General features: G+C 44.5%; 2 protein-coding genes across 3 annotated transcripts in view; both read right to left on the bottom strand.

Moving 5' to 3' along the window:
- rab34a (RAB34, member RAS oncogene family a) overlaps positions 1-2,236 on the bottom strand; it is a 9,774-nt gene extending 7,538 nt beyond the window's left edge. The window contains exons 1-3 of one of the 2 annotated variants that reach the window (XM_017724234.2): positions 2,051-2,236; positions 458-518; positions 18-109 (exon numbers count right to left, since the gene is read on the bottom strand). In XM_017724234.2, coding sequence (XP_017579723.1) covers positions 18-109; positions 458-511 — 146 coding nt within the window. In that variant the 5' untranslated portion in view covers positions 512-518; positions 2,051-2,236. The remainder of the gene's footprint in view (positions 1-17; positions 110-457; positions 519-2,050) is intronic. The other variant, XM_017724235.2, reaches the window with a different exon arrangement.
- A 1,503-nt stretch (positions 2,237-3,739) lies between these two features.
- Positions 3,740-16,992, bottom strand: LOC108443500 (TLC domain-containing protein 1-like). Its single transcript, XM_017724236.2, has 4 exons — positions 16,229-16,992; positions 12,707-12,789; positions 11,404-11,486; positions 3,740-5,754 (listed from the first exon to the last, which is right to left on the bottom strand). The coding sequence occupies exons 1-4, from the start codon at positions 16,432-16,434 to the stop codon at positions 5,350-5,352; spliced, it is 777 nt and encodes a 258-aa protein (XP_017579725.1). The 5' UTR covers positions 16,435-16,992; the 3' UTR covers positions 3,740-5,349.
- Between the last annotated feature and the right edge of the window lie 382 nt (positions 16,993-17,374).

Here is a 17,374-nt window from a genome sequence, read left to right as displayed (position 1 = left end):
CAAAGCTCTAATCTCACCCCACTGTCCCAGTCCTCTGTTCCTGGCAGGCTGTTTTCACTTTGGGGTGAAATTCATCCTTTGTGTGTAAAGCAGCACCTTTGTTGAAGAACTAAAGGGAAACGAACAAAACAAGGTTACTCACATTAACGTAGAAAGAGGAGAAGACGCACCACAGAGCGCACATGGCATAAGGAAAATGAGCCAAAAGAAAAACTGACATGCAGCAAACTTCTCACTTCTCTCTCCACAGGTCTTCACCGTTATTAATGCACCTGTCCTAAATCATTTCATTTGGAACAGCAAAGACCAGCAATGGCACAACATTCCTTTCTGTAAGGCCTGAAATGAACTTATTCCCGTTATTTGGATATGGGACACAAACCAGGACATTACACTGTAAAACCCCAACAAGAATCAGTCTCGTCAGAAGTCTTAGTGAATGGCGCGATGGGCATACCTTGGGGAGCTGAGCGATGATGCGGTCCTTCCGCACAGGGGGCAGCACACTCATGATGGCACTGTGGGATACACACCAAAGTATGAATCACAGCTTGGAACGTAATAAGGCACAAACCTCAGCTCGGAGAGAATGATCAACGGCTGTTCAGAGAGCCTGGCTCCTCTTTACATGAGCTTTCTTCTCCTGCTTCACTCGTTCATACACCTGGCTCTAACGGTAAAGGGACCCTCCAGCCAAAACGGAAAATCTATTGTAAACATGCCTACCAGTCTTCCAACAGTGGTGCCACAGTAGTCCCGCTCTAGACTGAGGCTTTCTAGACTAAAGACTAAGTAAAGCCCCATCTGATGATGAAGGTGGGAGAAGCACTTTAGGGGGCGGAAGCCAAACATCATGCCTGTATTTATAGGCCACTATATGAGAGGCTATGTTAGAAGTCAGGACTTGTTGTCAAATCCAGGTCCAGAAAGTAAAAATCCTTCCCAGGATTTTGTTCCAACAGGCTGGCTTCTCTAGTTAGATCACACCACCAGCAGAGCTGTCCAGCCTGTTGGAACAAAATCCTGGGAAGGGTTTTTACTTTCTGAACCTGGATTTGACACCTCTACATAATACCTTTTGAGATAAAAGAAAGCAGCCAGGATTACTTTTGGGGGTTGTATGACGCACTGCACAATGCATGCTGGGTACTGTAGTGCAAAAAGCCTAGAATAAGCCTACAAAATCGAGAATTCTGTCAACCTGATCCGAGGGATACCACGCGACGCTAACATGCAGAATTACACACTAAAGGCTGGTTTTTGCCCCTTTAACGCTACAGGAGATGGACCCACAGCATGTGACCATGAAAAGTTGGCAAAGTCTCTTATTTAAAGGCACAAGCACCGCAGCCTGGTCTGGTCTGTGTAGGAGCGAAGTTACTAATCCAGCAAATCTGCAGACAAAAGAAACCCGCCTGGCTGTCTCTGTCAGAAGACCCCCGCGCCACCGCAGCGCAGCGTTTAATACGCTAGACTGTAATAACCGCGCCGGTTCAACAGGCGTGTAATATATCGCTGCTGGCAGAAGAAAACCTTGCATCTCCATTTTCGTCGTTTTTCAGTGTTTGACCTGATTTGAAAATGCCTGTTGCTCTTTACAGTGTGTGTTAGTTTCATGAAGAATGGATTAACAGAAACGGGCCAAAATGACCTGGAAAGACGTCTGGTTCCGTTCACTTGCATTGAAAGCACAGCAGGTTTTTCCCTCCTCCTGTAAAGTTACACAAGGCTTTCAATGTGTTAGACTTCTGTTGAACTGGTAAGCGACAGTTATGAAAGTATAGCATATTAGACGCCTATTAAACGAGCTGTTGCCCCGGCGATATGTTCCCTGCGCCGCCGCCTGACCGGGAATCATAAGGAGTACTTCAGGAATCCGCCGTTGGGCTGTTGAGGCGTTTGTGCCCGTTAATGTGGCCTGTAACCCAAAACATAAGCGTCCGTCCAGTCTACAGTAACCCGGACAGGAGCGGAGCGGGTTAGTAACGCGCTAAAACCCGCCTGACCCGCTGGTTTTTCAGTCAGCGCCCCACTAAGCCACGCTACTCACCTCCCAGCTCGGATACCGCCTCGCGTCCGGCGCCTCCGGTAAACCGGACCAGCTATGAAGGCGTTTAAACCAGTTCGGGAGCAGCGCGGCACGCGTTCCGCTCTAAACTCGCATTTCACGCATTAAACGGAAAGCTTGAGTAAACTCCAGCCTGCGGAAGTGCTGGGACGCCCACCGCATACAGTCATTCCAGGCATTCCGCCTGTTCCCAAAAAGATCAGGGAAAAAAGTAGGAAAGAGGCGCTGGAGGAGACTCTCCACCGCCCCCTAGCGCTCATACCCACACACAGCAGCCAGGACACGCTGAGGGACCGTGCTGGTGCTGGTGCTGGTGCTGCAGTGTTGGAGCCGGAGTGGGTCAGAACCATCATTTGTTATTCAGGTACACGTATTCAAGTTGCCTTTATTTGCCCCAGTGGAGCACACATTTAGCATTTCATACCTGGTTCCTAACTGAGGTCTCCCTCTGAAATGTTTTATGTTTTAGAGCAGGTGTGAGGGGAATAGTGTATAATTAATATTTCCTACGTTCATAGAGCTTCACACCACCGACAGGTTTAAACTCCACTCGTTTTTTCAGTATTGGGTCCTTTTTCCCTTTACAGGTGTGTCAGGTGGCTCACCTATGCTTGTGTGATGTATGAGTTCAGGCTGGTCAGAGCAAATAGAGGAGTTGTGGACAGAGGATGATGTGGTTTAGAGAGGAAAGTGATTTGTTTTTTCTTTAGGGTGAAAGTGTAAAGTTAGACCTTGGGGGTAGGAAGTCCCCCCAGACATGGGGCAAAAGGCACCCTTTAGCATTTTGCCCCCAGAATGTTATTTACTGTTATTTTGTCATAAAGACACAAAGCTGGCAGTAGCATGATACCCTGAGTTTTACACTTCCTGTCGCACCTGATCTCTTCTGTTTATGTGCAATAATGATTTACACTTACCAGTTAAATGTTGACTGTGTACTGCGTTGTTTAAATGGTATTGTTGCAATAATATTAACTATTATTAACTGTATAATATATAACTAATATTAACTATATTAACTAGACTTGCTGAAGGAACTGCAAGAGTGCTTGAGAAGAGCTTTGTGTGTGTGTGTGTGTGTGTGTGTGAGGGAGAGATGTGTGTGTTGGGGGGGGGGGGGGGGGGGGGGTCCATTCAAATGAACGGTCACTCTGTTATTATGCAGCTCTTAGTGGAGAAGCCTTGTTTGAGTCCGATTTGCACCCTCTGAATAAACAGTCATAACTGGAAATGTTCACTCTATCGCTTAACCGGGTAGATGGTGTGAGATGAGACCCCTTGAGGATTATTTAGGTGTAATGTTGTGTGTATTGAGGAGAAAATGTCTGAGTTATGACGAGTTAAACAGAGAAAATCCTGAAATAAGCAGATTCTGATTTTGAGAAATGTACATGGGAGTGAATGGGGCAGTTTTCTGTGCCTAGCGCCAAACAAATGCTCATAACTCTAAAGCTAATTGATAAAGTGATGAGATATTTTGAGGTTTCAGAAAGGACGAGTTTCTCTACCATTTAAAACTGGAATGGAGTTTCTGGGTGAAAGTTTAAGGATTTTAAAGCCGATTCCCTGCGTGATCGGCTGTGTCTGAGACTGAGTGGCCTGCTGTGACGTCACTGATGTCAGTTAGAATCTGAAGTTCTGAACTTTCCGCCGTTCATTTCTTATGAGAGGTTTTTAATTTTTAAACTTAATTTTATTAAAAACTACCAATCCAATCAACTCCAAACATACAAAGCACAATTCCCAGCGCCGAGAACTTCAGAACGCAGTTTGAATGGAGTCTGACCATTAAGCGGCTCGGGCTGTATTAATCACAGAAAAGTGTGGAAGAAGAAGAAGTATGAGAGATAACAATAGAGATAACAATAGAGATAACAATAGAGATAACAATAGAGATAACAATAGAAATAACAATAGAGATAACAATAGAGATAACAATAGAGATAACAATAGAGTGCTTGAAAAAGAGCAATAACAATAGCAGTGGTGGTAATAGTAATATCACTGAGTTAACATATCATGTAATTCTTGTAATCACAATTTAACTACCGAACAAAGTTGACATTTAAAATGTTTCTACTTTACCGTCATTTGACTTTTGTCATAGTTTATTCAAATTAAGTGGAATCATTAAGACAACACAATTTTTGAAAAATGCAAACACTAGAAATGACTGGACTTATACATTCAGTAGATGACAGATTGATGCATGACACCCCTGGGGGGCTTTTTACCCCAGATACTTTTTAATTTTTGTTTTTTTGTGCTATAAAATCAGTATTAACCTCTGTCCCTCTAAGTGGGTTCCTCCTAGGTTTATGCATCATGATCATCATCATCATCATCAGCTCATGCACAGGTATGGTTTAGCTTTACAATAAATGGACACTGTTCTTAGGTGGGCATTTTCCAACATTTGCCCCTAGTATCTACATGTTTTCCCTTGTTGAGACATAGAAATTCATTTTAAAACATTTTTAACACTGACCTGAATTTATCACAAAGTTTACTCATATTAATGTTACCAAAAAACAGAAAATAAACTGTCAAACGTTCCCCCAGAAGAAATCTGCGGTGTAAAAATAAAGCGCTGATGCACTATGACGCTGTGTTAAGTTGGCAGTACTGCTCATCTATATGGGAAAGATGAAAATAAGCTGGTGGCTTCCCAAGGATCTGCCAGCATGTCACTCTGCCTGAATAAAAATGGTCAAAAAGACAAATCGACCACGGCTCTCCAGTAACTTCAGCCGTCTGACACATGAATCCTTTTTTTTGATTGGTAGTTCAGTCAAACCAGTTTGTATACCTCATACATGACATTAAATTAAAAGCTTTACAGTGTTCATTTGAGTGGTTTTCAAGGAGATTTCATGGTGACCAACTGAGAGCAGTACAACATGAACTCTCACTTGATGACCCAAAGCATTCAAACAGGAAACCAAGCATAGCAAAGACAGGCAAGGTTAAGGATCAAAGAGAATGCTATCTATGATATAAAAGATCTTGCATCTGAATTTTTGAATGCTACATTATTGCTTGCTTTATTTACAACCATGAAATCAGTCCATAAGGCCCAACACTGAAGGCAAAACAGCTTATTCACAACACATTACACATTAAATACGACCACACAAACACTGGAATGGGTGAGAAGAAGGATTGGGCCATTAGAGATTTCCTTGAGGTAAACGCACACATCCCAGCTGAGTAGGTTAAACTAAACCAGGTACACCGTGAGGATAGAAGGTAACGGTCCTCATCGGACCTTGGAGGGATGGTCAGTCGTTGAGGAACGTAGAGAAGCAGCTGCTGAGAGTGCCGTTCTGGTCGAGGTGGAGCTTCCTACGGGGGAAGAAATCGGCTCTCAGCAGCCGGTAGAAGTAGATGAGGATCATGGTGTTCAGGAGGAGCACAGTGAGCAGGAAGTAGTTGCTGTGGTCTAGCCAGGAGTAGTTGTTCAAGAGGTACCAGGTGACGTAGAACTGGGCGCCGAGGCGGAATGTGACGTATGTGAAGAGGTTGAGGAGTTTGTTAGTGTGGTAGAGCTGCGAGGACTGAGCCCCGGCCAGCTTCAGCAACAGCCGCGTATGGAGCGTCACGCTGTTGATCTCCACAACCAGGGATATCACCATCCCCGCCACATTGCGCTGGGTGTACAGGGAGTACAGGAAGCACCACAACACCTGTTATGGGGACAGAAGTGTCTGGGTGAGGACTGTACAGAACATGACCTACTCATTTCTTCTTACTGTCGCCTTTCTGAACCTACCAGGCAATCATTCATACATACCATATCGCTGTCTTATCAAAATCTTGGCTTCTCTTGCACTGTAGAGCCAAATGGTTCTGAACACAAAGAGCAAGCATCCCATTGGCCTGTACACACGCACACGATTCGACACGGAGCGCTTGCTCAGCGCGGTTTTCTCGACATGTTTAGCCAGGGCTGGGTGATAAAACGATAACCATCATTTTCGCGATATAACTTTTCCTCGATACAGCAATAAGACATGTTCGATAAATGTTTGATATAATACTTCATTCTCACACTTCCACGTTCTAGAGACAGCCCTGGTGGTGTTTTCTTTTGTAAGGAGAGCGTCACTACTCTGAGGTCGCCAGGAGAGGGCGTACTTTTTCGACATGATTAGAGAGAGAGAGGGCGACAAGTAAAAAGGGTTGAGATAAGTGGCGTATCTGTGCTGACCTACAGTGAACTCACCTCTTTCCATACACCCCAACAAGCTTTAAGTTAAGTGATACTTTATTAATCCCACAAACGGGGAATTCCACCTCTGCATTTAACCCATCCGTGAAGTGAAACACCACATACACACTAGTGAGCACACTTGCATGGAGCGGTGGGCAGCCCAATCCGCAGCGCCCGGGAAGCAGTTGGGGGTTAGGCGTCTTGCTCAAGGACACCTCAGTCATGGACTGTCGGCACTGGGGATCGAACCGGAGACCTTCCGGTCACAGGGCCAGTTCCCTGACCTCCAGCCCACGACTGCCCCCTGCAGGGGCTAAATCCAATTGGCTCCTCTCAACTACAGCGCTCAAAAAAATATTTAGGTATTAAAACATTCCCAACAACGGCCCTCAAACTACTATAGAGAAATCCATATGTTGCTCGCTGGCGTTTGAATACTGTGATATGCTCCGATGTGGAAGGAGTGACGGCAGTAAGACGGACGTTGTTGAGAAACTAAACAGTTTAGCTGTTTTTGGCCACGTGTTCAGCGTTTGTAACGGGATAGCCGAGCGCTCAGCACCCGACAGCTAAAATAATCTCTTAAATTATGACTTTTACAAAAAACTGTGGCTGTGCTTTTCCAGCTGGTAAAACCAGCTCACCAGACACTCTCCCACTGTCCCATGACAGATCCGTGAGATGTTCCACTGCTTGGTGAGTGTTTATCATGTTCCGACCACAAGGGACAGTTTAAAACAACAATTAGCCACCCAGGGGCAAAAATCAGCCTTCAAACTTGATAAATAATGATTTGGCATTTATCATGATGGGTATCGATATCGAACGATATGAATTTTGTTTACTGTGATAACATTTTGGCCATATCGCCCAGCTCTACCTTTAGCCGATTGACTGGTTCTACATGTAGGTTTTGTGTCACCACATTTGCCGAAAGCAAAAATCAAACAAGTTTAGTTTGCTCACGCAATCACCAAATAAATTAAAGCAGAGCAGGATTTGAGTGAGGAGTTAATGTGAAACCATCGATCCAGCTGAAGGTTAAATGGTGCTCCTGACTTGGAGAGAGTATTTTCCATACAGCTTAAGAGTCCCAGCGTTTGAGCCGAGTTAATTTGTGAAATTACACAGTCCCCTCCACCATTACTCACACTCCAGACAAACATGAGTAAAAAGGGATAAGAGATATTTACTAAAAAAGGAGAAAGACCTTTAATTGAAGTAAATTAATTCTGTGGAAAAAATTCTCATCAAGAAATATTTATTTTTAGTCACATGGGCCACAATTACTGGCACCACTGCGTTTGTACTACTTCACAATGTCATCTATAACATCTTATGAGGTTAGAGAATACAGAGCGGGGAATTTGATCCCATTCCTCTATACAGAATCTGTCCTGATCATCCAGCATCTTAGGCCTGTTCTTGGGCGCTCTCCACTTCAGCTCAGTTTTTCTCTGGGGTTAGATCAGAGGACGGAGATGGCCATGGCACGCTTGCTTTTGTGTTCAGTAAACCGTTTTTGTGTTGATCTGCCCATGTTTTGGATCATTGTCCAGCTGGAAAATCCAGTGATGACTCATTTTTAGCGTCTTGGCAGACAAATTTTGATTTTTGAGTGCATGATGCAGCGCATCCTAATGAGGTTCCCAGGGTTTCCTGAGGAAAAACAGCCCCACAACATCACAGAACCTCCACCATACTCAGTGACCACCAAGTTCTTTGCAGTGTGGTCATCCTTTTTTATGCCAAACCTACCTTGTGTTTGTTGCCAAAGGGCTCAGTTTTCATTTCATCTAACTATAGAACTTTTCAAAGTGCCAGTACCGTTTAGAAAACTCCACACTGTAAAAAATGGTTTAATGTTTTAACCTACAAAGTAAGTGACCTTGTTGCCTTAAAATTTAGCTTATAGACCTTGTTAATAGTCAGTTATCAGAACAATAATCTGCACTTTACATGCAGCCAACTTATCATCTGAAGTTCAATCAACTCAAGATATTAAGGGAACCGAGTTACTTACTTTTTAAATTAAAACACAGGGCTTATGTTTGACGACAGGAAGGGCTTTTTCCTGGCATGCCTTCCAAATAAGCTGTTGGCATGGAGGTGGCACTTGATGGTAGTTTGAGACCTGGTGACCCCAAGATGCTACTTATCTCTGTAAATCTCCAACAGTGATCCTTGGGGATTCTTTTGTCTCCTCACTGTGTGTAGAGCCAAAATAAACTTGGACCCTCATCCAAGCAAATTTGTTTTGTTCACAGTTCCAGTCGACTTGTTGCCCTAACTGTAGACATGGGCATCAGGGGAGTAGCATTTCTCCGAACTGAAGTTTGTTTTTATATATATATATATATATATATATATATATATATATATATATATATATATAGGCCACGTAAAATGACAGAGCGGGGTTAGCGGATGCTGAGGTGCTTAGTGCACAGAGGTCACCAACTTTCTGCAGAGTTACCAGTGGTGGACAGTAACTGAGTATCTGAGTAACTGTAATTGGTTTCTGTACTTTAGTATTTTTGGTGTATCTGTACTGAAGTTTCTCCGTTCTGGGCGTCTTTTTCCTTTCACTCCACTACATTTCAGAGTCTAATATCCAACTTTTTCCTCCTACATTTTGAGAAATCTGTCGTTCCTTTTGGTTTCTGTGTGTATAAAAACGTCACATGTCAAAACGAAAGAAGCGCAAAGCCAGAGCACCAATCAGGGCCCAGCGGTCACTTTGTTTAGAGCTGGTTTTGACCTGTTGGTCATACCGACCCAGTCCAGCACGCGGTTCAACGTCAGCGCAGCAGCGTAAAACTTTGGGAGAGTCTGTTCAACATAAATGATGAACTAACCTAACTTTGTGTAAATAGAGCTCAATATAGAAATATGTCCACATATGCAGTCGAGACTGACGCGGCTTTTTTCTGAATTTCTACAAACACCATTTCATTTTATAGTAAATGAGTTTGGGCTGGTTTATGTTTATGAACAGACGCCTACAGATCAACATAGTAAAGGAGCTCATCTGTGATCCTGAGTTTAAAGCCAGTTTTTATTCAACTTAAACTTGGAACTAAGTTGTAAATAAATCTGAAACTGAAACTTTGCTTGTGTGTAAAAAGTGATTTCAGAGCCACTCGGTTCTCCCTGATGGAAACTGTTTACCTTCAGTGTTTTGTGCTTCTGATCATTTTAATAGACGTCAGCGTCACTAATTAATGACCTTCTATTAAAAGACTGGTTTACCAAGAGAGACGCTGGAGGACTTTCACCTGAAATGAGTTCATGAAGCCAGTCTGGTTATAAAAATGATAACAGGACATCAGAGCCAGAATTCCTCTTTTAGTACTTTTACTTTATACTTAAGTACATTTGAAGGGAAATACTTTAGTACTTTTACTCAAGTGGAGGTCTAAAGGGAGGAACTTCTACTTTTACTGGAGGAATATTTTACCTTGGGGGTCTCGACTTTAACTCAGGTACATGATTTGTGCCCTTCGTCCACCACTGATCACTACAGACCTCCAAACTTCATGTGGCCTTCAGATCAGATCAAGAACAGCGTAGAGAGCTTCATGGAATGGGTTTCCATGGCCGAGCAGCTGCATCCAAGCCTTACATCACCAAGCGCAGTGCAAAGTGTGGAATGCAGTGGAGTAAAGCGCCGCCACTGGACTCTAGAGCAGTGGAGACGTGTTCTCTGGAGTGACCAATCACGCTTCTCCGTCTGGCAAGCCCTTACCTAGGTCTCCCTACCTGCAGCATTGGACACTGAGAAGGATATAATTTAACACAATAATTCATGTTGGACACCGTTTATTTACTTCCAATCAGACACATATTTAAAGATCTCTAAATACTGAAACTACCTAACAATACTCATCCTGTCTATGACATTAAGTAAGGTAGCTAGCTAACTACGACACTGGGAGCCAGCTAAAGATTTACCTTCATAATCAAAAATAAACTGCTCATATAATAATTTATAACTCTTATCGAGTTGTGCAGGTTTGGAGGTCGATAGATCTTCCACAGTTCTGACCACATCGTCCTGCCTAAAGCACAGGAGTTCAGCCAAAGATGATGAAAGATAAAACGCAGCCATAGTCGAAGTGGAGCGCCGCGGAAGCCGTAAATAAGTTTACACATAACCTCCCCTGGAACTTGACCCCTCCTCCGTGCGTGAAAAAGGCCCACTGTCTGACTGCATTGTGCCGAGTGTAAAGTTTGGTGGAGGGGGGATCATGATGTGGGGCTGTTTTTCAGGATTTGGGCTCGGCCCCTTAGTTCCAGTGAAAGGAGCTCTTAAAGCTTCAGCACCAAGAGATTTTGGACAATTTCACGCTCCCAAATTTGTGGGAACAGTTTGGGGACGGCCCCTTCCTGTTCCAACATGACTGACCACCAGTGCACAAAGTAGGTCCATAAAGACACGGATGAGCCAGTTTGGTGTGGAAGAACTTGACTGGCCTGCACAGAGTCCTGACCTCAACCCCATAGAACACCTTTGGGATGGATTAGAGCGGAGACTGTGAGCCAGACCTTCTCTATGAATGCACATGTTTGCAGTAGCATCTATTAAAAGGGTAACAGGTGAACTAGTTTTCAAAAGATGTTGGGTTATTATGTTATATGTGATTTGTCTCAAAGATTTTCATTAAAACTCATGTACTGGACCATGGATCACGTGTATTGGTTAGTGGCTGGAGCTAGGGAGGTGGGCGGGTTGATGGTTATATAATCAATAATCGTGATTTTTTTTTTTTTTTAACTTGAAAATGTTGTGCTGATTATTTTTTTTAATATAATCCAGGCCTTGTTACTTATTGTCTATAAACAATGTGTCCTTTGCAATATAACGAGATACTAAACACGCTGCTGTTGTGTTTTATGGTTGTTTACAGAAAGGCTGCGCGGTTTCCTGACAGACAGAAGAGACAGTCTCTCTGACACACAGTGGCTTTTGTGCTGAATATACACCCTCAGTCTGCCTCAGATGACCTCTCTGCGTAGGAGGTTCAAGCAGAACGTTGGCAAACTCGCTCCGACATTTGGTCATTCAGCAGACCACTTTAGTGAGTATTCCACTGCCCTCTGTTGACCAAAAGCAACTCACCAAGAAGTGATGCAGCAGGAACTCCCAGGATCCTTTAGCATGGCCAGAGAACAGAATATCTCCAGTGTCTTGAACAAAGTATCCTGTGACAACAAGGGCACAAGATCAGATTAGGTTCAGGTTCTATTTAGATATATCGAGGAATCAATCGATAGGCAGACATGACCAACAGAAACACAGAAATCCAAAGCACTTCAAACTAAATCAGCACATCAAAACCAGCACACAAACAAAAACCTGCAAACACACAGGGGAAAACAGGGCTTAAATACAGGGGAGTAAATGAGGGACAGGTGGAAACACAGGTGGAGACACGAAACAAGAGGGCAGGACTGCAAACCAAAACAAAAGCACATGGGCAGGACTGGGAAGTAAACACAACAGGAGCACATGGACCGGACAGGGAGGGGCCAATCGTGACACCTTTACATTACAGGAACATTTCATGATGAATGGACCAACAGAAACGGTCCAAAATTAGGATTATAGGCTGTACTTGGGTATTCCCTGCCCAAGTACATTGGTGGCTGCCCAAATATCCTTTGTCCCATTTGAACAATTATCCAATTTCCATTTTGTCCCGTTTGAACAAATCCAGTTAAAACATTTATAGAATTATAGACAAGCTACAGAGTGTTTTCCCCTATCTTTTCAATCTGTAGCTTTAAATTAAAAGAAGCCTTTGTTTGTCTGATTTCCATTGCTAAGACGAGACCTCTCTGGGATTTCCTATGTTATCCCGTTGCCTTTTCCATGCCTTATTCAAATACGTGTATAATATATATATAGTAGAGAGTTTCCATGGCCGAGCAGCTGCATCCAAGCCTTACATCACCCAGCGCAATGCAAAGCGTTGAATCCCTATTTAACCCTATGGATTAAGAATGGGACGTTACTGAAGTTCATATGCGTGTGAGGGCAGATGACCGAATACTTTGGGAAATATACTGTATATAACACTGCTGTTGTTAGTAAATAATTAATGTTGTCAATACAGATTGGGAATTCACAAAAAAGATCACATTTATTAAAGTATGGCACGTCAAACTAGCGATGCGATAAAGTGAGAGGCAGTATTTCTCACACAGTAAATGACTCATTTTACAGGTTTTGACCACCAGAATACAAACTTTTACTGCTGATTAAGATGTTTAGTCTGGCACCTCTGCTGTCTGAGTTTCTACTCTGTTTTTTAAAGGTATTGTTATTGTTAATGGAGGATAATCAGCTTAGAGACCAAAACAGTACCAAGAGGAACTGTGTGTGATAAATGAGCCTGTCGGTGATGTGAGTTGTTACTGACCTGATGAGACACAGATGAGCAGGTAGGAGACTGGCGTGTAGTAAGAATGGACGTTATTCAGTGTCTCTGGCCACAAACACACACTGCAGGGAAAGAAGATGATCACAGATGAACCCCAGAATTCTCTTCTTTACCACACCGAGTTACACAACTATATGCTCATAATAATTTCCCTTCCAGGTCATTCTCTGCCTTTTTAGTTATCCACTCACTGTACATTTCATTAAACATACCTCCCTTGCTGGTGTAAACTCACAGACTATTGCTGCCCATCGGTTTATATGACCATCTTCTAGTCCAGTGGTTCTTCACACTGATCATGGAAAACCCCCCGTATGTTTCAGTGTTATTTCTGCTGCGAACACACCTAACCAACTAATCAGCCAAGTAATAAGCCCGTCTTGATTTGAAGTGGGTGTGTTAAAGCAGGAAAGCGTTGAAATGAGCAGGGCAGGAGGTTCTCCCAGACCAAAGATGGGAACCTGTCCATTTCAGACCACAGCCCTGCTCTTGGCTGGAGACCTTTTGTGGCGAACCACTCCCAGCATTGCAGGCCATGCATACAAAACCCCAGAACCCAGCTGCGCCTGATACACTCAGAGCAGGCCCTGCACTAGAACTGCGCATTCATGATAAAATGCAGGATAAAAAGTTAAGGAAAATATAAGGGGAGACACTTTAGGAGGGAATCAGTCGGAGAGCCACTTGTACAGAAAAGGTTCTGGGGGGAAAATTTTCTGACCAGTACTGCGACTGTGATTTAAATTCGCCATTCATTTTTTTAATAAATTAGTCCAGGCCTGTTTTTAGCCTGATAAACATTAATTACATTAATAAACATATATAAACATTTTCATGTCTGATAAGGAGGACTTTGAACGACGGAAGCTATCCGCTTAGATGAGCTAATGCTAAAGCTAACACTTGAGCTAACTGGTACAGAGTCTGAGAAGGACTTTTCCTTTACACAAGGCCTTTTGGCAAAGTTTACTGAAGCAATACCCATGATGGAATGTGCACGAGTGCATTAGTAGTCTTTGGAAATATCTTTGCCCAAGATGTTTAAATCTTGATGTGTGAGCACCGCACAGTCCGGCTCAGTCTGACCGATTCATCGGGCTGATTGACAGCAGATGAGTTTAATAAAGCGGGCCTGGCTAAATGATCTTAACATCGCTCTGGAATATTATCGATCAATAGAAGTTAAAATCCATGTTAGCAAATACGGTGACCCAGGTAAGTTCAGCTCACATTGCAGCCAGCACAGTGACCCTGTGACCTCACTCCCAGGCAGTACTGATTTAATGCGCTTTTGGGGGGAATGTAAGTTTAGTAGATGGTTATGAAAGCTGGTTAACTAGTTTTTGAAACTGCGAGTGGCAAAGTGACATTAAACTGACTGAGGCTCTCGTTCTTCGATAGTCCTTTTCATGCCACAGCTCGTCCGCCTGGTTTCTATTGGCTGAAGCTTCCTAAGTTAACAACATCATGGGTTTGAAGTTCACCCAAAATAATTCACCACAAAACTAAATTTAATGCCTCTGGAAAAAAATCCACTTTGGTGTTCCCACGATCTTTCCCACTGAATGATTTGGCTTTTTCTCCAGGCAGATCTTAGGTAAGTTCGGTGTGACCACAAACCAGTTACTACCTTTGATATTGAGTCACTGTCTGTGTTTACATGCAAAGACTTTTGCCAGTCCGGCTGAAAACAGTCGGGTTACAGATTCAGGCTGAGGTGTTTATTCTCACTCTGTTCTACAGTCTGATGAAAATCTTCGTTTCCATGCCGACTACAAGTAATCCGATGCAAAGTGGCGCGCATGCGTGGAGCAGCGGTGAGAGTGAACGTTACCATGACAGCGAACGTCACATGAGGTCCAGTCGGCATGAGATGAGTGTCCAGTTTGGCACGTTTGAGGTTTTAACTGCTTTAAACTGACGTCAGACTCAGGAAAACGTCCCTCACATGTCCTTATAGAGGAAGACGTCGTGCTCTGAGACACAGAAGCTGGACGTCCGTCCCACCGCCGTCTTTTAAAGCTCAGAGCATGAACCTCGTCTCCTCTGCAGACCAGTTTCTGCTCCGCCGTGTTGACCGATATAAACCTTTCACTGCGACGCGCATGAGCAGAACGTTCTTCCACGTTCCGATAGGGAACGTAATCGGATTCAGGCGTTTACACGGCTATTATTCTTCTATTAACGGCTTATTTAGAGGTTTACCCACCTCGTTCAATCGGATAGAAATTGTATTCAGAATGGCCTCAATAGGACTAGACTATTCCGATTTAGGTGTTTACATGGACGTATTCTATTCCCGATCGAGCTATTAGTCGGATTATTTACGGATTATCAGGCTGCATGTAAACGTGGCTAATGTGAGTCTTCCACATTTGGGTTAATCTGAAATGTTTTATGCTTCTGGAGTGAAATAAAATCCGCAGTGATGATTTTTCCACCTCTTTTATGCCTAATGATTCTCACTCATGTACTGCCGGCTGTGTTCTCACTGCACGTTTGTCCTGCAGAGCGCTGTCGTTAGTTTTGCGCTATTCAGTACCGTGCACTATTTTCAGCTTCCAGCTTTTTGTAGCAGTGTCTAGAAACATAAGAAGATCCAGTGCACTCAAATAATCTCACAGTCCACCACAATCAAGTAGCAAACAACCACGTCCGAAATGTTCCCTAATCGCGTTACCCTACATTTGGAAATCTGGATCAGTCCATGGAACCCTATTCCAGGGAAGAGAATTCGTGATGGTAGTAAACGATTTCAGAAAACGCAGTGCATTATGGGTGTCTCCTGTCTGCTAGGGTTGCACAATACTTATTTGTTTAAGAGCAATGGATCTTCGGCACTATGTTTTTGGACACCACTACAAAGTGGCAGAACCCCAGAACGGTGCACTATACAGTGAGTAGGGCGGTTTCAGAGACAGCTCTCAGCTGATGCCCTAGCGGATCAGGGATACCCATAACGCTCTGTGTGGTCTGAAGATTCACATGCGGTTTCTCTGAGGAGTTTAACCCGAGCCCAGCTGCAACGGCAGCGTCTCCACAGCTGTCACAGAATGTAACTGAGCTGCTCTCGTGTGTGCAGTCAAGCAGTTACCGTGGATTGGAGGCATGACGTTGGCAGTGTTTATGTGATGGAATCTACTGTCGCTCAGTAAGAAGCAAACCCGTGTAACGTGTCATAAATCGTTTATTACCATCTCAGATTCTGTTCCCTATAGTGGTGATACAGATCCAGACTTTCCGGTGTGGGGTACAGCGACTAGGGCTTGACGGAGGAAGCAACGCTGGGTGGCAGTTACGATTGGCTGAGAGGCGCATCAGTCGTTTTGCAAATGGTCAGCTGGCACTGGGCAAACTGATTAAGCCCTCACACACTTGTCACACGGCTGCATCCTGGAGAAGACCCTTTCACCAGACTACCAAGGCCCTGCAGTGAGGAGCCCACGCTTCAGCTCAGTGTAACTACACAGTAGCTTCACAGTCACTGAAGTTCTCACCCACCAGGTGACCGCCCAGGGGCCGGTGAGGAGCGCGTGCACCAGAGACACGCACAGGTTCCTCCACTTCCAGCAGCGAACCTCATCCAGCTGCACGGCTTTCGGGGCGGGCAGGCAGCGCAGGAGGCGACGGACCACCCTGAACACGAGAGAGAAGAAGAGCACGGAGAGGCCAGGGTAACGCTGCAGGGCCAGCAGCGTTCCCTCCATCTTCTCCCTCCTCCTCCTCCTCCTCTCCTCCCTCCGCTCGCTTTGTCTGCTGTAATAGAGCAGAAAGCGCGTGTGCCGGGTTGTGATTGGCTCCTGAGTGTCACGAGGTCAGAGGACTGGCGAGAGAAGCTCCATGGTGGCCGCTGAGATTGACCCTCACTTATCAGCCGAGCGCGTATCCTTACCGCGCCTACGCTCCCGATCCTGCAGCGGTTCTCCTACAAACCCCCGTGTGAGGTGCTTCCCAAGCGTCCGGTTAACTGGCTGACAGTCCGCAGAGCTGCTCCGGTCTCTCAGGCGCGTGCTCCTTTTCTCCTCTCCACGAGAGGCTCCTGCTCATCCCGCGCGCTTCTCCTCCCGTTTGCGTCCCGAGGCAGCGAGAGAATTTCACTCTGAATCTCCGAGAAAAGTCATTCAAGCTCCACTCGGCTCTCCGCTTCTGTCCCTCTGCAGCTCCAGCAGGCCGAGGGGCGTGAAAGGAGCGATGGGTGGAGAGGAGAAGGGGTGGGGGTAGGTGGAGAGGAGAGGAGAGGAGAGGAGAGCGGAGACGACCAACCGAGTCATTTATGGAATCGATTCTTTTCAGTAGGAGTCGGTCGAATCGATTCATTTGTGAATCCAACTGCTTTTTCGGACCTCTGCGCAGTTCTAAACTTCCAAAAGACTAAAATAAGCTGCACTGTTCACTTAAAGCCTTTAGAAACTCACATGAAACCATGGAAACCATTAAAGGGCAAATCCCACCTATTTTCCATGTCTTTCTCCATATTTAAATGGATAAAATGCAAATAAAGCCATTCAGAGTGGTTTGGAGTGAAATGGGGCGTTCCAGAGAGCGGAGGCCCTGAAGGGTCATGGATTCGTATTTTTTTTTAAGCTCTATTTTTTCATGATAGTGAGGTACTTTCGTTCGCTTTCTCGAGATCTTGTGATATTTATG

Source organism: Pygocentrus nattereri, chromosome 17 (genome assembly GCF_015220715.1).
Source record: "Pygocentrus nattereri isolate fPygNat1 chromosome 17, fPygNat1.pri, whole genome shotgun sequence".
In the NCBI taxonomy this organism is placed as follows: Eukaryota; Metazoa; Chordata; class Actinopteri; order Characiformes; family Serrasalmidae; genus Pygocentrus; species Pygocentrus nattereri.
The sequence above is the reverse complement of the archived record's forward strand: the minus strand, read 5'-3'. Positions and strand labels throughout refer to the sequence as shown.

Bases quoted from the DNA above. Each gene is read 5' to 3' on its own strand.
- LOC108443500 (XM_017724236.2), bottom strand. From the start codon at position 16,434: ATGGAGGGAACGCTGCTGGCCCTGCAGCGTTACCCTGGCCTCTCCGTG. The intron at 11,487-12,706 runs GTCAGTAACAAC...TTGTTGTCACAG, and splicing joins GCTCATCTGTGTCTCATCAG to GATACTTTGTTCAAGACACT. The intron at 5,755-11,403 runs GTGAGTTGCTTT...TCCCCATAACAG, and splicing joins TCCTGCTGCATCACTTCTTG to GTGTTGTGGTGCTTCCTGTA.